Raw genomic sequence first — 22189 nt, 5'->3', positions numbered from 1 at the left:
CTGCAGCCCGACAGGAAGTGCGTCAGAGCCGCGTCCGGAACGAAGCCGAGGTGTGGGCCCCTGCTGCATTAACGAGTCTGGCCGGCTGGTGCCCGTGCTGTCCTAACTGCTGATGTTGTGAACAACCTCTGCTCAGGAGTTTGTCTCACCTTGATAGAAAATTACATCCACAAGAGAAAATCCTACCAGAAAATGTTTTGCCGTGAAATTACTTAAGATGTGATCCAGCTTAATACAAACCCTATAAACTATACCAAAATATGTGTCATAACAAAGAATCACTCAATTCTAAGCAAAGTTCAAAAGTACATTTATTTAAAATGTGGGCAAGATTTCAATATAAAAGAAAAGAGTATAAGAAATAAAAATAAAAGTACAAAACATTTCAAATCTTCAACATCCATAATTTAGAGATAGCAAGGTCTTTATTTGCATCATTTTATTTTCAGCTAAAGTTCCATTAACAGTGTTGTGAAAACATTTAAAAACCTGACAAATGAATCATAAAACCAATGTGCGCTCTTAAAAGTCATATAATACAAAATATGATTTATGTTTCCTCAGAATAATATTACACATCTTAATAAGATGCAACATATTTAATATATTTGTCTTCCTGCATAAAAACGCTTGTCTCAAAGAAAGTAGCTGAAAAACAAGGGCGTCTGCGGGCGCGGGCCGGGGGCAGGCCGCGGTCCTGGCAGCAGCGCGGGGCGTCAGTTGAATTTATACGTGGGCGTGTTGAGGAAAACAACCCACAGCAGCGCGGCCCACCCCCAGCACGGCCCAGGCCCTGCCTCCCCCTGCAGGGTGCCTGCCAGGCCCTGCGGCCCAGGCTTCCGCCCGTGGCTGCCTTCAGGCTGCAGACACGAGGAGAGGCCCGAGCGGTCACCCACAGACGGCTCAGGTGAACTTCATGCCCAGTCTTCCTTCCGCAAGGAAAGGCAGCGCAGAACGGGCGCCCAGACCTAAACACAGAGGGCGGGAGAGAGCCTGGAGAGACGTGAGAGCGCCTACTCTAGAGAACAGCCCACGGACTCAGCGGGCCTCCCAGCGGCTCCACCACCAGCCCTGGCAGGCGTGCCCTAGCCTGCAGGGGTCCCGGGCAGAGGGGCCCACCCACTGCCTTCCCAAAGGATATGACTCGTAGTCCAGTGTCTGAGTGAGCACTCCAGTGAGAACAAACTCTGCATTGTGAACGTCTGCCAGGAACAGAGACAAACCCCGTCAAAGAGACGCACCTGCCCGCACCCACGCACGCCAACACGCAGCAGAGCAATGAACGTACCTATTCCTCTGGCAAAATATTCTCGACACAAGTGAAGGTCATTTTCACAGGCTATTAAAATTATTTCTGACGAACTCTAAGGAAAAGAAAAGCAGATTCTTGGTTACTGAGCCTCATATATGACATTGATGCATTCAGCAGTGTTTCACTTCTGTGCACCTTATCCTGTTTATGTTCCATGAGTTTCCTGATAGACGGTTCTTTAGACAAAACTTCGCCTCCTGCACATTTCACAATCGCTTTCATGGCTGACAGACTTGGGCAGATCCCAGGAGTGATGTAAAAGTATTTCGCCTAAAAGTGAAAATACGTGTACTGGTTTCAAACTGAATCTTCAGTGTGCGTAATTTCTCATTCTACCCAAGAATTTTGACAAAATGACTGATTTCACGGAGCTACATGGTACTAGACCCCCCTAGTTCCCCACATGAAGTGGGCCTGGAATTTCAGACATGGAATTTCAGAAATAAGCACCCTCATATGCTAGGTGTGACGTATAATTATTAAAAAGAAACTAGAACTTTAATTCTTGTAAGACATGAAGTATTCTGTGATAAGAGAAAGAATAAGAACATTTTTCACAATTTCTAAAGCTCAAATGGAGCACAAAATGATTTTGATGGTTAAAATTTTCTAACACCCTTACTCTTAAATGTACCAAAAGTACAATTTTGTTTTAAACTCCTCAAACGTTTAGAAAAACACAGACTATTTTAGGTAATGTACTCTTAACTCAGTACTGCAAATCTCTTTTGATTCCTAAGTTGGCTCCTTAAGAGTAAAAAAACAAAACAGAACCAAAAAAAAAAAAAAATTACCTCTATCAATCTACTAAGCCACTGTTTGATACAAAAAAATTTTCCAAACTGTTCTTAGAAACATTTAAACACTGTAGTCCAGAATTATTAGACACATATTCAGTTAATATTTTCTCAAGAATGGTCTCTATTTTCCAGCTGAATATACATTTTATGAGAACAGAGTTGTTAACAGCAAAAAAAAAAAAAATTTAAATCTTACAAATCATTCATAACATACTCTTTGAACCCGGGTTGTGTGTAATGCATCTCTCTCCGTATCGATCCTCTTAGCCCCGGCACACACCCGGGACGAGGCCCAATTTTGCAGGGTGAGTGGGGAGCACCCGGCTCTCTGGGAGCACGGCCGCCCAGCGGCAGCAGCTGATCCGAGCTCCAGTCCAGGCATACCTTGAAAAGCGGAGAAACGTGGGCCCTCCTCAAGGACTCCTCCAAACTGAAGGAGAAAAGCACTTCGGCCTCTGCATCTCGGAGAAGGTAGTTCTGCTCGTCTGCAGAGGGAGACAGCACGGAATCAGAAAGGGCCTGGCGCTGGGGGGCACCGCGTGTGACCGGCCCCATGCACCCCGGAGAAACCTGTCAGCGAGACAGTCTCCCTGACTGTATTTCAGTGACTTTCCTCCCGAAAAAAACCAGGCCAAAGACACTCTTCCTCCTGTACCAGCGTTTCTCAGCTTTTAGGAACAAATGTCCCAAAAGCCATGGACCCTCCTCTCACCCCTGGGCGGCTCCCCACCCCCTCAGCTGTTAACTTCACACTGTTGGGGCACCCCAACCCAGACGAAGGTGAAGGGCGCCTGTGCGGAGGGACAGCCCAGGAACCAGTGTCACAGCCAGCGTGTGCCCACAGGGACCAGTGAGTTCAGAGCCACTGGACTCCGGCTGAGACTCAATTAGCCACAGTCCACAAATGGACCAGAAACAAGTTCCAACAACTGACAAAGAATGGTTCCACCAGATTCTGAGGCTCTAAGAATTTTTAAATAATACCTAATTTGTCAAAAAGGAAAGATCACGAAATGTTTTAATCTTCTTATGAATACATCTCGTTCAGAAAACGTTTCACCATCGTAACCAAACCAACAGCCCAGGGTCGGGCTGAGTCAGACCACACGCTGTAGGGCTGATGGGCCACACGCTGGGTCTGTCACTCGCCCTTCTCTTTTTAAAACAATGCCTTAAAAACAAGAAAGCCATTTTCAGCTCAGAGACCATAGTCACTGACTCCGTCATGTCGCTCAGGAGACACGGAGATTTAACAAGTGCTAGAAATGCAGGTCCACCAGCCACCAGCTGAAAAAGGCACCACACTAGGTGAAAGAAAAGAATGTCTAAAAAACGAAGCTGAAGAATGAGCAAGGCACCGTCACGCACGAAGTGATGCATCTGAAATGCAAGTTTCTACAGCAGGATCCAGGCTGTGCGCCTGCTGAAGAGCTGAGACGGAGGAGGAGCAGTGCGTGTGAGGAGGGAGGACTCTGAGAGGAACGCAGCAGCTCCAACCACCCTGGTTGTAAGAGCAGCAGAGTCACATTAACTTGGTCAGAGTTGTGGCAAGAGTCAACTTGAAAATCAAACTTCCCACAGCAGCACAAAGGGCATGTGTATTCCAGAAAGAAAGAACCTACACAACTGGCGTCTCAAACTATGTAAATACAAATACAAAGTCAAAACACCCATCCCCCGTGGCTGGAAGCGCTGTCTGAATGCCGTCAGAGCCCAGGCGGGGGCCGTCCTGCAGACTGGGGGTGCAAGGGTGGCCGAGGGGGCTGCCTGCCCACAGGGGACTCGTCCAGGGAGTTGGTGCATTTAGGACCTGGGGAGCAGGCATCTTGCCGCTGGAGTGTAGACGCGGGAAGGGACAGACGCGCGGGAGCCCCGTGCTGCGGGACTGGCGCCGGACAGACGGACACAAGACGCACCGTGGAGTCAGCTTGGCGCAGCCAAAGCCCACCGGCCCGAGCGCCGTCAGCTCCCCGGGTCTGCCCGGAGCCAACTGGGGGTGATGGGGGTCCCTGGGACACGCTGGTGCCGCTATCAGGGCAGAAAAGCCTAAGACGAGCCTAGGACGCTCTTGCTTTGCCAAAAGTTCCCAGGTGGTCACAACTGGTGGGAAGAGCAGGGAGGACACGAGGCCAGCCCAGCCAGTGGCCAATGGTCACGACGGGCGACATGGGAACGGTGCCATCTCCACGGATGAGACAGAAGTGGACGTGAGGAAATGGGGTAAACGAGAGTTGGCTTGAGGCAGCAGCGGCTACAGACACCACAGAGCTCCCCACAGACGACCGAGAGCGGGGGGGCCGGCCTGGGACACCATGGACGTCACCCCGGTCAGGGCCGCCCCGTGCAGCCCTGGCAGGACGCGTGTGGGGGCACAGCAGCGGGGTGGCGGTCTCACCGCAGAGGCCCCGCCTGTCCTGGGGTGGGTGCCCCTGTTCCCAGGACACTCCTGGGCTCCCAGGCCCCGCTCCGGCCACCGTCCCCCACCTGGAACCCCATTCGACAGCCAGCGTAACAGAGAGGGCAAGTAATCAGGAAACAGCCAGGCGGGGCCACAGAGCTCTTCCCAATCACCACACCGTATTTCACAGTAAGATGCAAGGCATCAAATGACTCACTGGGACGTGAAATAATCTGTTATTTATCCATTTAAATTCAGACTTAAAAACTGAACTCTAGCTGGATGCTGGGGATGAAAATGTTTGCTGGGATGAAAACAGAGACAGATTTCAAGGCAAGCCCTCCCACCTGGGCACCCAGTCCCCGCGGCGCAGCGCGGCCACTTACCGATGAACTTCTGGCACTTGAAGCACTCCTCCAGCCACTCTGGGGTGACGATGTGCTTCACCACGGAAACGGCCATCAGGAACTTGACCGTCCACTTCACCTTGCTGGCGATGAGGTGGGTGCACTTCTGTGCGGACTCGGCCACCTCCCCACCCAGGATGTAGAGCTTCTGGGGGCCGGGAACAGAGCAGTGGTGACACCATCCTGTCTGCAGAGCCACCCGCCCGCCCGCCCGCAGCTGGGACCTGTATAGACCCTGAGTGGGGCTCTCAGCCACGGAAATGGTGAAAGCGGTGAGCCAGACCTACGCCGCCGTGCAAGCCAAGTGGGAACTGGAAGCGACAATTTCCCTAATCAGTGCCACACAAGCCAAGACTGAAGCAGGACGCCCGCCGGACCCCCGGAGGAAACCCCTTTGAAGCAGCAGGAAGCTCTGAGAACAAGGCAGTTCGCTACGCAAGGAGCAAAGCTCCCAGGCTGTCTATGCCACAGTGAGTGTAGACAAGGCACGTTAAGACATAGGCTTTAAGAAACGAGGACATAAAAATCGACTTAAGACATAGACATGTAAAAGTTGATCTCTTTATACCCAATTTTAAAAGTAAAAAAAGAATTTTATAGTAGCAATTTTATATTTATTAAAAAGAAATTTTATAATTGTTTCTTTTCCTTAAAAAAATAAAGGGAAATGTTTGAATCCCTGTGATATAGGTCAACTATACTTCAACCATCCCCTCCCCAGACACCCACATAACAAAACACAAGCCCACAACCCGTCCTGGTGTTACCTCCAGAAGTGCATTTATGTAAATAAATACAAATACACCACTGAGCCCTGGGCCCACTGCACCCGAGAGAAGAAGTCTTGAGAAGACGGTGGGTTCATTCGGGAAACCTGAAGGGGCCCAGCTACTCTCGTAAGCTAACGTCCTTATGAAAACGGTATCTGTGCGGCTCTGCTAACGTGTTATTACAAGACTGCTCCTGGCCTCCTCACCTGAGTCGTCCTAACAAGCAAGCACGCGTCTGCAGAGGAAGCAGCAGCAAGAACAAGGCGGGAAAGCAACGATGCAACGATGACGCAATTTATAAATGCACATGATGAACACCGCTACAACACAATATTCCTGATCACATGTTAACACAACGGCTATTCTAAAGCAAATGTAAACAGAAAGGAGCATTCCTAAAAGTCCTTATGCAAAACAGAAGGAAATTTCACCTTTATGTACTCTTGAACTTGAACAGACTCAAATCCAGTGAAAAGCACAAAAGGGGTCAGTTCCGGTGTTAACTTCTTGGTGGGAGGTGGAATATCTTCAATTCTATGAAACACACAGAAGAGAACAGCTATTACTTCTAATATGTTCTTTCCAAAACAGATTTTAATTTTTACAGCTTTAACAAGCTCTGAGAGCCTCACCTGTGTGTGGTTTTCTTTCCTTAAAGCAAAGTGCGGTGACTCCCCTGTGCTCTTTCCCATTTACAGTCACCCCAAAGGACTCTCGCCTGGCACACCCAGGGCAGGGCCCGACCAAGTACCACGCCCCAGCCCGCGCTGGCCCTGGGGGCCTGTGAGGGCGGGAGGGGGGCTTCCAGGGCCCCCTACCATCTCCCACAGACCCCATCCCACCCCAGAAGCTCTGACGCAGAACAAAGCTGGTTGACTCAACCACACTTTATATTAAACTTCTTTTTTTCCTTTCCTTAAGTTTTTCACACCCTATTTCTAGCTTATATTCGAGACAGTCTAATAATTTAAAAAAACCTGTAGCGTTTTAATGATGTGTTATAATCATATAATTAGTCTTTTACTGAAGAATCCAACAACCCCTAGCCTGGGTGGCTGTGGGAACTGGAAGGAGGGGCTGAGGAGCGGGGAAGAGACAAAGACCCTCACTCAACGCGGCCCAGGGGTCTCTGGGTTCTGGATGCACCGCCGGCTTAGCTTCAGCAGGCGAGGCCAGGACCAGTCTGAGCACACCCTGCCCCAAGCCCACAGGGGGGCTCCATCCCCTCCCAACCCGGGCCAGGGGTCGCAGGCGGGCTCCGGACACGCAGAGGACGCCTGGAGCGGGGCTCCAGCACCCCTGCCCTGTCCCACCACAGCAGCTCATTTCACAGAACGGGGGTTCTGGCGAGATAGAAAAAATTAAAAAGATTGGACTTTTCTTTAATAAAAAAGGAAAAGACACTGGCTATTCCCCGTTTATCTCCAACAACGAAACGAGAGATGTCACGATACAGCTGCAATGCAAGCAAGCACATCCTTCCAAGTACTGGGGGTTCAGCTGCTCTGTCATGTCCGACTCTCTGCAACCCCAAGGACTGCAGCCGCCAGGCTCCTCTGTCCATGGGACCCTCAGGCAGGAATACTGGAGCGGGCAGCCAGGCCCTCCTCCAGGGGCTCTTCCCAACCCGGGGACTGAACCCGTGCCTCTTGCGTCACCTGCACTGCCAGGCAGGTTCCTCAGCGCCAGCGTCACCGGGGAAGCCCTTCCACGTGAAAATCTCAGAAACTTCCCAACTGCTACCATTTCCTAGATCACACTGTAAAAGATCATCAACCATAAAAAAACAAGGTGGTTCTTCCTACCTGGCACTTTAGGAAGAAGGCTGGATATTAGTTACTTCATTCTGCTTTGGTTTGGGAGGTAGTCTTACACCCTGTAATGAACAGAATGATTTACCTTAGTCAACCACCCCAGTAACACAGCAGCTTCTGAGCGCTTTCCACCCACCTGACCTCACACAAGAAACGCTCCCCACTGCACAACCGGCAGAGACCACGGGCACTGCGAGCCGCCCAGGGAGGCCCTGGCGCTGGCCACCCTCCCTATTCACCAGACCCTACAGTGCTTTAAGACGTCTTCACCCCCTCAGCTCTTGTGACAGATTTAATCCTCAACCGTGAACTTTTCAAAACACTTCTTACTTCAAATATTTTTTGTTTCACAATGGAATTTGGAAAACAAGATTGCAATTACACCCCTTCAGAAAGACGGCGGTCCCCCTCTGAGGGTGTAAGACGGTCGGGTCACAGCACTCTGGAGGTGAGGGCAGGCCTCTGACAGCCACTCCAGGACCCGAGCGTGGTGCCCGCGCTCCTAACACCAGCTGGAGGCCCTGACCTGCAGAGACGCCGAGTCCGGTGGTGGGCCAGTGCCTGGGGCCCCACAGGCAGCCTCGCGCTGCGGCTGCTGGCCCCTCAGCCCGCCCTGGCCTCTGACGCAGACCTTCTTCCACAGCACACTCGTTTATGTTCTATCGGGAGCAACCACCTCTCCATCTGAGGTGAGGGTGGAGAGGACTCTTCCTCATTTCCTACCAACCACCCCTGGCACCCCAGTGCAGAACGGCCCACCAGAGACCCTGGCCCGCGGGCTGGAAGCGAGGAGCTGCGGTCAGGGCTGGCACGCTGGCGCCCCAGGTCCCGCCTCCCGAACCGCACGGAAACGCGCGGTCTTCCCTCTCTCCTGCTCCACAGCCCCGTAAGCAGTCAGGACGTGCTCTGAAGAAGCCACGGGCTAACGTGTGTCGTGTGAATTAACTCCCAATGTCATCAACCAGGAGGAAGAAGACACAGGTGTGCTGAGGGCTTACGACAGGCGAGAGGAGTCAGCCCGCATTTGTCACGATGGCCGATTACCAAAAGAATTAGTCACAGATACAAATGCATCCCTACTTCTTTGTAACACAGTAACAGCCACAGTAAGGTGACTAACTTGACATACCATCAGCAACTCTGCTGACACTTTCAACGGAACTCTCCAAGCATCTGAAGAGAGAAACAGGTTACTTTTCAGAAACACTATGTACATAAAGGAGCCCTTATCAATATAAAAGACCTTTCAGGACCCCTACACACTATTATATATAAAACGGGTTAACAATAAGGACCTGCTATATAGTACAGGCAACTCTACTCAATATTCCACATGAGAAAAGAACCTAAAAAAAAACACATATATGTACCAGTTACAACTGATTCACTTTGCCGCACACCCAAAACTAGCACAAACGGTTGGTTTATTGTAAACGAACCATCTTCCAATAGAAAAACAACTAAAAATGCACGTGTATCAGTAACAACAGAAACGAGAGCCTCTCCAGGAGCGAGCCACCCTGGATACGCGGTGGCTCGGTGACAGCCTCCAGTAAGGGAACCGCGAGGACTGCTCCTCAGCCACAGGGAAGCCTGGCCGGGCCGAGGGTTCCGTGAGACACAGCCGAGCAAGCCGCCCGCCCGTGGCCCAGGGCACGCCCCACCCGCCCGCGTGGGCTGCACCCCAGACAGTCTGGGGGCCCCACGGTCTGCCGTCCGAGAAACCGACTGACGAGCGCAGCGCGTGGGGCTGGCAGCCCGGCTGGGCCCTCGAGGACACGCGTCCACTGAGGAAGGGCCTGGCGCCTGCACCGCGGCTCCAGGGCGGCCGTCACACCCAGGTGTGTCCAGGTCAGCAGGCACGCTGTGGCTCAAAACCAGGGAGGGCTTTCCTGCGACTGACGCCGTTAGGAGCAGACCTGGACGGGCTCCTCACGGGAGCGCGTGGAGCGACCAGGCCCTGGAGTGGCGCTCAGGTGGGTAGACGGGGTTAAGCAACATCTGGTGTACAGTCAGGGTGGTCGGCCTTCCTCGGGTTTTGTGCAGCAGAAAGTGGGGGGCGGGGGATGCCACATCTCAGAGAGCAAGTTAAACTAGAGCTGGCTCGAGAGAGAAGATCAAAAGGCTTTCGAGTGCTCCATTCACTTCTGAGAGTCCATTAAAAAAAGCAAACCAAAATACAAACCAGCAAAACTCCTGGGCTGGGTGCAGAGGGAGACAGTGTGGAGAGGAAGCACGAAACGAGACAAAAACCAAGAGACCCTGAAGCCCAGAGCGGCGCCTGGAGCAGCAGCCTGCAGCCCAGGAGCCGCCCACTTACCCAGAAGGCTCAGCACCAGCTGCGGGGTCGGGGCGAAGGGGTCCTGCAGGCCGAAGGCGGTGTAGCGGCCGTACTGCGTCTGCCGCAGGGCCTCAAAGTTCCCCAGCAGGATGTCCCCCAACCACTGGGCGTTCACACACGGGATCCGCCACTCTTTGGCTTTCTCATACTTTAAACCAGTCGGTCTTTTTTGGTGTGGGGAGTGGGGAAGAGGACAGGAGAGAAAACACATTTATTAGAGTTATCAGCGTTCAAACTTGTACTTCTGTTCAACACAAGCCAGCCCACACTTGCTCACACCGGACGTGGCAGGGACAGGTCTGCAGAGCTGACCAGGATGTAAGGAGGTGTACCCGCGACAGTGAGGTCATTGCCCGGCCTGCTGTCACCTCAGCACTGCCACCTAATCTGACTGCAGCCTCCTTAGTCATCCCACTTCATTCTTCTGCCAGCATTACCAGCAGTATCACTGCCACTCTTTCAACACACTCTGATGTCCACCATTGAACTCTGACAGAAGGAGGGACCCAGGGCAGCACCGGGCGGGGAGAGACAGAGCCCCCGGCTGACCGAGGGACCCGGGGCGGCGCCTGGTGGGGAGAGACAGAGCCCCGGCTGACCCAGGGACCTGGGGCGGCACCTGGTGGGGAGAGACGGAGCCCCCGGCTGGGAGAGACAGAGCCCCCGGCTGACCGAGGGACCAGGGGCAGCGCCTGGCGGGGAGAGACGGAGCCCCAGCTGACCCAGGGACCTGGGGCGGCACCTGGTGGGGAGAGACGGAGCCCAGCTGACCCAGGGACCCGCGGCGGCGCCTGGCAGGGAGAAACGGAGCCCCGGCTGACCCAGGGACCCGCGGCGGCGCCTGGCGGGGAGAGACGGAGCCCAGCTGACCCAGGGACCCGCGGCAGCGCCTGGCGGGGAGAGACGGAGCCCCAGCTGACCCGGGGACCCAGGCAGGCTGTGGGCGGCAGCCGGGCTTACTCTCTGCAGATGAGCACCGTGTTGCTCCGGCACAGGTAGCCTGTGTACTTGGCGCCTGCCAGGTACGCCATCAGCTTCAGGTCGTCCCTGTCGTTGTCAACGAACCCCGTCACAGAGATAATCTGGGGGAGAAAAGGCCCAGTGAGGTCAAGATGGAACGACGGTTAGTTAAGACTAACCCGGTTAGTAAGACTCTTCTCTGTCAGCTGTGCTACAGACACAAGCGTTTCCGTTCCTCCTCAGCACTGAGGTGCACGTGGACACATCTCCTCTGAGGACGCTGTTACTGCTGACAACGCTGCTCACGAGCCAGCCAGGGGGACGGGAAGCAAACACATCAAACGGCGACGCCTCCCTGGGTCAGCTAGACACTGTTCCCACCATGGTAACAAAGTTTCCTATAAATATTGGTCAGTTCTTCTCATTGATCCCGGTTTGGGCTCATCTGACCAGGAGAACCAACAGGACACGATGTCTGGCCAGCTGTGGCCACTCCTGGGGTCAGAGGCTTAACTGTAAAGTGAAAGTGAAGTCGCTCAGTTGTGTCTGACTCTTTGTGACCCCATGCACAGACGCTTTACCGTCTGAGCCGCCAGGGAGTAGGCATTTATTAAACAGTGTCAGAGACTTGGGGGAACCTGTTAAATGTCAGTAAGCTGTGACTGTTACAGGGGGACAGAGAAGGAAACAATATGCTTATTCTGTTCAGGGAGGCAGGGAGAGCCTTACATGCTGGGAGCACGGCTTGCCCCCTGGGGGGAAGGCCACGGGGAAGTGCAGGGCCCGATGGGGCGGCACCAGCTTCTTCTTCTTCAGGACGGTGTTCAGCCAGTGCGCCGTGATGCACCTCTTCCTCTCCTTCATCGCCTGCAAACACAACAGTACGCGCCGGTCGCTGGGGGCTCTCCTGCGGGTGCCGCCCACAGCTGTGAGGCTGCGTGACAGCACGGTCACTGCTACTGGAGTCCTATGAATACAGGAATTTCAGGAGCTTAGCGCTCAGTTTACTAAACGAGTAAAACTACAGCAGTGTCACCGGCTCACTAGAACACAACCCGACACGCAGGAACAAGAGCCGACCGCGGGAGGAAAGCTGACAGCCCAGGAGATGACTTGGGTCACGGCAGGAGACGACACTCCCGATGGTCAGAATCAGAGCCGCCCCGTGAGGACACGGCGCGTTACGAAGACGTGACTGCCCCTGAAGGCAGCCGCAGGACGGGGAGCTGCCGGCGGGCGGCCCTGCTGGGGTGGACGGTGTCCACCTCCCCCTCACTGGGACCCTGCCCTTCCTCCCCGGTCCTCACGGGCAGAGAAGCGGGGGCCACAGACATGTCCACACGCCAAAGGTGGACGGAAAGCAGTGAGAAGCAGTTTCCTGTCTTCAGAGGTGGGAGAAAGACCTTTCCAAGCATGACTGTCCCAGCATCTCTCAGAGCCCCCCAGTCCCAGAAGAGCTGAGCCCTCACCTGTGTGAACAGCCCGCTGACCTGACTCTCGCAGAGCAGGTGGGTGCAGCGGCTCGAGAACATGGGGTCCACAGCTCCTCCATGTGTCTGGATGATCTGCACACACATGAGACCCATGGTCAGTCAGCTCCCACGCCCGGGGAAGAGGGCCTTGCGATCTCCAATGGGACAGAGTTCACGAGACCCAGCATGTATGTACACAGTGTATTTCCCAAAGTGTGAATGAACCATCAGTTATATTCACGGGCTTCCCACCCCACACTACACAGCAAAGATGAACTCTAAGCCCCGTTTCATCTGAACTTCCAGAGGAAGAGTGGCATGCTCTCTAAGACAGGACGCTGCGGATGTTTTAGATAAACCAGCTGTTCTGTGCTGTGGGGCACCCCATGTCCCGGGGGGGCGGATGCATCCCAACCCCCAACCCAGATGCCAAGAGCACTCCCTCCGCTGGGACAGTGAGAAAGGTTTTAGGTATCGCCAACTGGTCCCTAGGGCCAGAAGTGCTGCCTTTAAGAAACTTTATTCTAAACAGAAGAAAAGAAAGCAAACCAAGATGAAGTTAAAGTCAGTTTCTGAATTTTTTCACACCATCCTGTATCCCAACTGCAGTGGTTACACAGCCGTGTGGCACTGACGGGAATGCTGTTACCAAAAGGGCGAGAACTTTCTCGGGTTGGCCAAAAAGTTTCTTTGATTTTTTAACTAAAAGGCATGCCCAAAGAACTTGATTGAACACTGTGTTCACCGTTCTGTTCCAGTACCTTTCACCATTGTTCAGGCAGCTTCATGATTCCATATTCCCATGACTTTTTATCATTCTGAGCAAAGAACTATTCAGGTACCTTTTACAGTCTTCTAGGGAATTAAAGTTTTTTTCCAATAAGAGAATTTTGTAAAGACTGAAATAAATGGAAATTCGAAGGTGCAATGTTTGGAGAATATGGTGCATGAATCAGAACTTCCCAGACAAGCTGTCAGTTTCTGCCTGGTGATCACACATCAAAGAAACATGCAGTCTGATTATCTTGACGGAAGCGTGTGAGTTTTCTGTTGATTAATTCTGGGTGCTCTTCAGAAAGTGCTGCTTTCAGTCTAACCGGTAAGAGTACTTGTTGGAATTAACCGTTTGGTCTTCCAGATGGAGCTCACAATAGAGGACTCCCTTCCACCCCCTCCACATACACAACATCACCTTCTCTGGTGTGGTTGGTGGTAGTTCATTTCCTTGCCCCCAGATCTCTCCTGTTCATTATTGCACCATATCTTTTCATTGCTGGTCACAATTTGTTTTAAAAACAAAACATTTCTGGTTATGTTTCAGTAGAAAACTGCATGTGGAAAAAAGGTCAAGAAGGCCTTTTTTGCTTCACTTGTGTGGAACCCAAACATCAAAGTAATGGACACAGGCAAGCTGGTGCAACTCATTCTCAGTGCTGGACTTGGATGTTCTGAGTGTGTCAGCTACCTCACACGTGGTGTGACGTTGACTGTTCTCAGCTAACGTCTCGATTTGAGCGGTATCAACTTCAACTGGTCTACCCAGCCATGGGGCACTGTCCAGCAAGAAACCTCCAGCAGGAACCTTGGCAAACCACTTCTGGCACGTTTCATCAGTCACAGCACCTTCTCCATACACTGTACAAAGCTCTCTTTTTTCCTTTACAGTTGTGTTTTTACCTTTCTTTAATTAATTAAGCATAATATGCCTGAAATATTCATTTGTTTCTTTCATCTTCAATATTAAAATGGCTACACAGAAATTCACCGATTTTGATAACTGTTTAAAAGAATGCACACTGATAAAATAGCTGTCACAGAACAATCTAACAAAATTGTTTTGCATGAAGTTAAAGTCAATTAAGTGCTATTAGAGCCATCTTACAGTAAAAACAAACGAGCTGCTTAGCCAACCCAGTGGTTATAGGTGTAGGTACACGTGTATGTGTGTGCACAGGTACATGTATCTCAGTGACCTCACCCTTTTCCAGGTGGCCAGCAGCTGCTTGTCAGACATCTGCTCTGGATAATCCACGATTGCAAACACACATCCCAGTAAGAAGCCTTCTTCTGGGACTAGAACAAAATTATACAAGGAAAATGAATTAGAACCCCCACTCTGTGGATGTGTGCACAAAACATGAAAAAGCTCATTTTGCAGAGTTCAGTGTGAATTTATGAAGTTAGTCACGCTTGCCCACGATGTCTGAGGACCTCTGCAAAGGGTCCTACAAAAACAGTTGGTAACAAATGGAGCTATTTGACTCCCCATATGATGTGATTCAAAACCGGGAACCATCACAGTTTATGTCTGGGCGCCGAGCGCTCCGAGTGGTCCTTGCAGCAGCCCGCCGTTCCAAGGACAGCAGTGTTCACTTCAGGGTAGGGACAGAGGCCCAGACCAGCGGGGAAACCTAACGACTCCTAACCACGGTCCCCTAAGTATTTCTCTGACGCGGATCCTTAGCCTGCCCTCTAACGCTCTCAGAGAAGGTGCAAGGGTTTCAGGAGAGGGAAAGAGAGATGCACGTTACTAACTCTCCACCGCCGGGTCGTGTCCGAACAGCGGGGGCTGCACCTGCGCCTGGGGCGGCGGGGGCTGCAGGGCCTGGGCGGGCGGGCCAGGCGGCTGTGCTGTCGGCGTTGGCTGGATCTGCTGCATCTGCTGCAGGCGCTGCAGGTGCTGGAGGTGCTGCTGCTGCAGGTGGGCGAGCTGCTGCTGCTGCAGGGGCGGCTGCGGCCGCTGCAGGGGCTGCTGGGGGAACGGGTGCGGGTGGGCCTGCGGCGGCGGGAATGGGTGCGGCGGAGGCGGGGGGTAGGGCGGCTGCGCCAGGTGCTGCTGCTGGAGCTGCAGGAGCTGCTGGGGCTGCAGGTGCAGGACGGGGTGCGGCGCCGGGGCCGGCTCTGGGGCCACCTTCACCTGGCCGAGGAGCACCGCGCCCGGAGGGCCCTGTTGGCTGTGGTTCACCTGCTGCTCCAGCGTCTTCGTCGGCGCCGAGAGGGACTGCAGAATCTGGAAGCAGAGACCAGGCGAGGGCACATCAGCAGCTGCTGCACTCACCTCACCGGCCCCTCAGAGCGCGGAGCGGCACGCCTGACACGCTGCGGGCTAACCCTCACCAGCGGGAGGCTTCAAACTCACTCACTCACGTCTCCCCTGTGCTTATGTGCTGCCAGCTCAGAGACATGGACATACTCGTACTTGAGACCGCGTCACCAAAACGTGGAATGGAGTAAGTAAAACGGAAGAGGCTACTGAACGGACGTGGGCAGATATACTCCCTGGAGTGGCTGACTAGAGCAGAAGGACCAGCGGAGGGGGCGGTGGGGGAGGCTCTTCTGTCCCGCTGACCCCACAGTCCTGCTGCGAGCACAATGCCCTGCCACCCCCCACCTCCCCCAGGCCATACAGCCTGACCAGGCCTCCCTCCCACGGCTGCCATTTCCCAACAAAGGGTCCAGAGGACGCCAAGACCCCACCCACATGAAGGCACGGGACACTGCGGCCCCAGACGGCAGCCGCCAGCCCCGTCAATCTGCGGCCGCCCCGCTCCACCACACGCACGAGGGACAGGGAGACCCAGCCCCAGCGGTGTGCACGCGGGCCGCCCTCCCCAGCCCAGAGGCCATGCGGAGCTGCCCCTTCCCCGTCCTCAGGGCGAGGCGGGCCCCGCACGCACACTGGACAGCAGCCTCAGGCGGGAGCCCCGCGGCCACGGCCTCCCCGAGCTCAGGCCCTGCTCGGGGACTCCAGGAACCAGGGACATGGCCTCGCAGAGCATCACATCCCGTGTTATTTTACTACCCTGTGCCGCGCTGGACGTAACAAAAGAAACCTGCCTTACGATGAATTTTCCCAACATGCTCAAAAAAATTGGAAGCCAACTTCCTATGGTCAAGGAAAACAGTAACTAACAGATTTTACTAAAGGCAATGCCAAAGAATGTTCCAACTACCACACACTTGCACGCATCTCACACGCTAGCAAAGCAGTGCTCAAAATTCTCCAAGCCAGGCTTCAACAGGACATGAACCATGAACTTCCAGATGTTCAAGCTGGAGGCACAGGAACCAGACATCAGATTGCCAATATCTACTGGATCACAGAAAAAGAGAGTTCCAGAAAAACATCCACTTCTGCTTTACTGACTACACCAGAACTTCTGACTGTGTGGATCACAACAAACTGGAAAATTCTTAAAGAGATGGGAATACCAGACCACCTGACCTGCCTCCCAAGAAATCTGTATGCAGGTCAGGAAGCAACAGTTATAACTGGACATGGAACAACAGACTGGTTCCAAATTGGGAAAGGAGTATGTCAAGGCTGTATATTGTCACCCTGCTTATTTAACTTATATGCCAAGTGTATCATGAGAAATGCCAGGCTGGATGAAGCACAAGCTGGAATCAAGACTGCTGGGAGAAATATCAATAACCTCAGATATGCAGACGACACCACCCTTATGGCAGAAAGTGAAGAACTAAAGAGCCTCTTGATGAAAGTGAAAGAGGAAGAGGAAGAGTGAAAAAGTTGGCTTAAAGCTCAACATTCAGAAAACTAAGATCACAGCATCTGGTCCCATCACTTCATGCAAACAGAAGGGGAAACAGTGGAAACATTGACAGACTATTTTCTTGGACTCCAAAATCACCGCAGATGGTGACTGCAGCCATGAAATTGAAAGACACTTGCTCCTTGGAAGAAAACCTACAACAAACATAGAGAGCATATTAAAAAGCAGAGAAACTACTTTACCAACAAAGGTCCGCAGAGACAAAGCTATGGTTTTTCCAGTAGTCATGTATGGATGTGAGAGCTGGACTATAAAGCAAGCTCAGGGCCAAAGAATTGTTGCTTTTGAACTGTGGTGTTGGAGAAGACTCTTGTACTGCAAGGAGATCCAACCAGTCCATCCTAAAGGAAATCAGTCCTGAATATTCACTGGAAGGACTGATGTTGAAGCTGAAGTTCCAATACTTTGGCCACCTGATTGAAGAACTGACTCATTGGAAAAGACCCTGATGCTGGGAAAGATTGCGGGCAAAAGGAGAACGGGACGACAGAGGATAAGGTGGTTAGGTAGCACTGCTAACTCAGTGGACATGAATTTGAGCAAGCTCCAGGAGCAGGTGATGGACAGGAAAGCCTGGTGTTCTGCAGCCCATGGGGTTTCAAAGAGTCGGACATGATACAGCAACTGAACTGAACTGAAAAGTCAACCAATACAACTGACCCCTATTTTTGTATCCCTGTCATTTAAATAAAACTCTGGAAATTCAACTTTCACATAAACCAAAGCTGTACAAAAATCTCAAGTATGTTTTAAACATATATCTTTCACTTAAATAGACTCCAAAACATAAATGTTGTATATTTGCAAGAATAACAGGTCTTGGATTTAGTGATGAAATAAATTAAAACTGAAATAAGTTAAACTCAAGAGTTTGAGTACATCTGTCTTAGAATCACCCTACAAGTAAGAGGAGACTCTCTGTGTACTATGAAAGCTTCGTAGTTGAGCTCTCAGCAGAAAAAGCAGTTTTAATAAGTAACAAGACAACTCTCTTTTCTCTATGCAAGTATTAAAAAATACTCAGTCAAGTGGGGGAGAAACGAAGCCCACCACAGACCCAGCCGAGCAGAGAACAGCACTTGGGATGCTGACCCTCCAGAGAAGCAGGCGGGAGTGGGAGGGGGCCAGGAGCCCGCACGGAGGACACACGCTGGTCCCGCAGCTGGGGGGCTGGGGGTGGTCAGGGAGGTTATTACCACTTTACAGCCTTGGGTACCATTAGAAAAGGCTTCCCTGGTGGCTCAGTTGGTAAAGAACCCACCTGCAATGCAGGAAACCCGGGCTCAATTCCTGGGTCAGAAAGATCCCCTGGAGAAGCGATAGGCTACCCACTCCAGTATTCTTGCCTGGAGAATCCCATGGACTGCAGCCTGCCCAGCTCCTCTGTTCATGGGGTGGCAAGAGTCAGACACGACTTAGCGACTAGACCACCACCACCATTAGAATGTATGTAAAACTGTGCACACGCGTTACTGTTTCCCTGCAGAAGCACCAGCCCGTGCAAACCTGATCGAACCTGCCTGTCCACCATCAGCAACAGGGTGAACCGAGGGGGCTCCCGAGGGCGGCAGGGGGGCCGGCCGCATGCCCAGGGCCAGGGCCGGGCTGCACGGGCCTTGGACGGCTGACCGCCTGCATCTGAAGGGGGTGGGGGGGCCCAGCCATCACACGGGGAGCCTGGGCTGGGGGTGGGGGGGCGGGCGGAGAGGCAGGACTAGGGCCCAGCTGGGCTGGAGGTGGGCGCCAGCCTGGAGGGCCTGCACCTGCCTGCCAGCCACCGAGAGGCCCCGAGAGCACCCTCCACGGCCACCAGATGCTGTGTCCAGCTTTCTGATCTGACTGGCTGGAAACCCACCTGAGTCCTGAAGAACCAACATCCCTACCTGCGTGAGCACGTGATGTGCCACACCGCAAACGAGTTTTCAGGGGACGTCAAGTCTGAATTTCCCTCCACGCTGCCACAGTCCTTATGGGAGTTCCTTGACACCGAGTGCCACATCTGACACACACACGCACAGCTTCTAACCACCGGAAATTTGCAATTTCAACAGTAGTCTGATGGCTGCTGTTTCCCCAACCTCCTGACCTAATTTTAAACTAAATCTCCCACTTCTAACTTTCAAAAATTCCTTTTCTCCACATTTGCAGTGAGCTGTCCCAATGTTCCGACACGAAGGTCTCCTCCGAAGGTTCCCATCAGTATGGCAACCCTGCCCTGGCGAGGACGGACCCCACCCCGCCCACACCACGGGTGGAGTGAGGCTGTCTTCCCTGGAGGTCGTACCTGCCCACCATGGACTGTGCATTTCCAGGTCCAAGGAGACAGATTCCAACATACAGAGAACTTGGGATTTAAGTCAACCTCCACTGTACTTGAAAGACACATAAGCCACTGGAAATGCCATCACTGAGGAGCAGGGCCCTCCACGGCCGAGCAGGACGGGGCTGGCATCCCCCCCAGGCAGACCCAGGAACAGAGCCCACGGAGGTCTCTGCCGGCCTGCAGGGCAGGTCCCCCGGAGGCTCCCCCAGCCTCCCCCATCCCGATTTCTGACTTCCTCCCCCTCTCTGCCTCTGGCCCAGCATCCGCACCCCACCCTCTCCGCGGCCCCTGCAGGGCTGGGTGCTGACACGGGGCCTGCCGCCCACAGGGGCTCCTGCTCTTCCTGGGTGCCAGCTTCTCTCCGAGTCTCGGCAGCAGCACTTGGGCAGGGCTGGCCCTGCCATTCTGACTGCCTCCTGGCTCCCCCTGCCACTCGCCACTCATAACCGGGCCAGCACGCGAAGTGCAGGTCCTCTGGACCACACCAGCTGCCCTCAGCAGACCGTGGCCTGCAAGCTGTGGTGCATGACCTCGCCCCCCGCCTTCCCCCTTGAGGCCACCACTCTCGCGAAGTCACCTACCTGAACACGCCAGCTCTGCCCACCCGGCTTCCCCCGCGGGCTGCGGGTGCCGGCCCCAGCCCCCAGCCCTCACCGTGGGCCAGACCCCCGCGCGCGCACTCTGCCAACACCCCAAGGCAGGGTGCCCCCTCACCCTGGCTCCTAACGAGCTCCAGCACATGTCCAGAACCTTGCGTCCATGTCAGGACACTCGCCCCCAAGTCCCTGACCCCGTGTCCATCCCCCACCCCGGGGACCGCCCCTCCAGCATCTCAAAGACCAGGTACTATCAACTGGCCACCGTTTACCCCGAGAGAGGGAGGCAGGGAGGGACACTTCTTACATACCAATAAACACTCTCTTTAACTATCCATACCCCCACCCCTGAACTCGGCTTCAGCTCTGCCAGGGCCGCCTGGGGTTAAGTGCCCGACCTCAGGGGCCTCCTCCCCCAGGCGGGCACATGACCCGCCACCACCGGCCAGTCTACAGGAACCTGTCTGCTCACACCTGTCTGCCCTGCCTGTCCTCTGCAGGGGAGAGGGCACCAGGCTCCCGTCCACATGCACCGCCTTGTCTCCAGGGCCCCCACACACAGGGGGACACACACACACAGGGGGACACACACACACAGGGGGACACACACACACAGGGGGGACACACACACACACACACAGGGGGACACACACACACACAGGGAGACACACACACAGGGGGACACACACACACACAGGGAGACACACACACAGGGGGACCCACACACACACACACAGGGGGGGACACACACACACACAGGGGGACACACACACACACACAGGGGGACACACACACACGGGGGGACACACACACACACAGGGGGGACACACACACACACACAGGGGGGGACACACACACACAGGGGGACACACACACACACACGGGGGGGACACACACACACAGGGGGACACACACACACACAGGGGGACACACACACACACACACTCAGGGGGACACACACACACGGGGGGACACACACACACAGGGAGACACACACACACACACACACACAGGGGGACACACACACACGGGGGGGACACACACACACACACAGGGGGGGACACACACACGGGGGGGGACACACACACACGGGGGGGACACACACACACACAGGGGGGGACACACACACACACGGGGGGGACACACACACACACAGGGGGACGGACACACACACCCCTCAACTGCCTTACTTTTGTCTTGAATGGAAAAACAGCTACTGAAGTGTTTAAGGTCCATTCTGTATTGTAAGCTCCCATCACAAAACTGTAAATTAAAACTCAGGCTTCTCCAATGAATGAGCAAACCACGCCATGCCCTTTATCGACCCACAGCCCATCGTAAACACCAAGGCACAGCTGGCAGCCTCGGGCTTCCCTCTGTCGCCACCGTCGGGAAAGCCTGGCCATGGGGCGTGTGCCACTTAGCAGGGTCACGGCTCTCGTCAGGAGTCTGCAACTGAACACACGCGCGTGTGTGGACACAGAGACTACAGAACACGCCCTCGGGCAAAGAAACACTGCTCGCGCGTTAACTGTTCCGAAGCAGAAAATAACCGGGCATTTAAAAAGACTGCAATGGGACACTGACATTTCTGCCTCAGAGGGACTCACGTGTGCCACGTTGGAGGGGCGGCTGATCTGCTGGATGTCGGCGTTGTTCGTGATGTTCCTCAGTGTCCGGACAGCCGGACTCCAGGTGGCCATCACCTCGGGCCTCTCAGGGCCCTGCAGGCTCTGTCCCGGCGCCAGCAAGCTCCCGCGGACCTCAGGCGGCAGGATGCCCCCGGGCACGGGCGGCACGTTGGCGCACAGGTTAATCAGCCCAGGCTCCTTGCCAGGGGGCAGCCGGCGCTTTGCCGCCGCCAGCTGGGGGACCTCTGCGGGCGTCCAGTTTAAGTTCCTCTCCTGCTTCTCCGGCGAGGAGTCTGAGGAGTCGTCGAACATCAGCTCCCCTTTGGACTTCTCAGCACGCGACTTGGGTGAGAACGGTGGCTCGCCGGAGGGGGAGCCCTCCTGAGAGCTGGCCGGGCTGGACTTCCCGTCCGTGCTGCCCTCGTGCGGGGAGTCCGGCTCCTCATCGCCCGCCCCCTCCTCCTCCCCCTCCTCCTCCTCCTCGTAGACGACGAGGCGGGGATGATAGAGGGCTTCGTCCTTCCTGGTCTTCTCGGAGATGCAATCCAGGACCCAGTCAGGGGGTCACGACCTTAATGCTGCCTCTCTTCAAAGCACACTCGTATTTCTCCTGTGGGTGAAGCACAGAGAAACACAGAAACAAGCTACAGGCTTTATCAGATTGCCCAGAATTACGCACTCAAAGCAAGAACTCTAAGAGAAGGGTCAGTTGCTGCTGTGGTCACTTCACCCACAGGAACCACTCAGACCCCTTCAAACAGGAGACATGAAGAGCCACAGCAGTGGTCACG

General features: G+C 54.0%; 1 protein-coding gene across 1 annotated transcript in view; it reads right to left on the bottom strand.

The window, feature by feature from the left end:
• Positions 1–293: 293 nt before the first annotated feature.
• The window catches only part of PAXIP1 (PAX interacting protein 1), a 39069-nt gene continuing 17173 nt past the window's right edge, over positions 294–22189 (bottom strand). Inside the window, 17 exon segments of the mRNA XM_070450237.1 lie at positions 294–733; positions 1143–1202; positions 1289–1364; positions 1448–1582; positions 2497–2597; positions 4897–5065; positions 6119–6221; positions 7493–7563; positions 8631–8674; positions 9822–10006; positions 10803–10924; positions 11532–11669; positions 12272–12367; positions 14253–14347; positions 14810–15284; positions 21378–21959; positions 21961–22008. Coding sequence (XP_070306338.1) covers positions 717–733; positions 1143–1202; positions 1289–1364; positions 1448–1582; positions 2497–2597; positions 4897–5065; positions 6119–6221; positions 7493–7563; positions 8631–8674; positions 9822–10006; positions 10803–10924; positions 11532–11669; positions 12272–12367; positions 14253–14347; positions 14810–15284; positions 21378–21959; positions 21961–22008 — 2517 coding nt within the window. The 3' untranslated portion in view covers positions 294–716.

Source organism: Odocoileus virginianus, chromosome 1 (genome assembly GCF_023699985.2).
Source record: "Odocoileus virginianus isolate 20LAN1187 ecotype Illinois chromosome 1, Ovbor_1.2, whole genome shotgun sequence".
Classification (NCBI taxonomy): Eukaryota; Metazoa; Chordata; class Mammalia; order Artiodactyla; family Cervidae; genus Odocoileus; species Odocoileus virginianus.
Note: the sequence above shows the minus strand (reverse complement) of the source record. Positions and strands in the feature narration are given on the sequence as shown.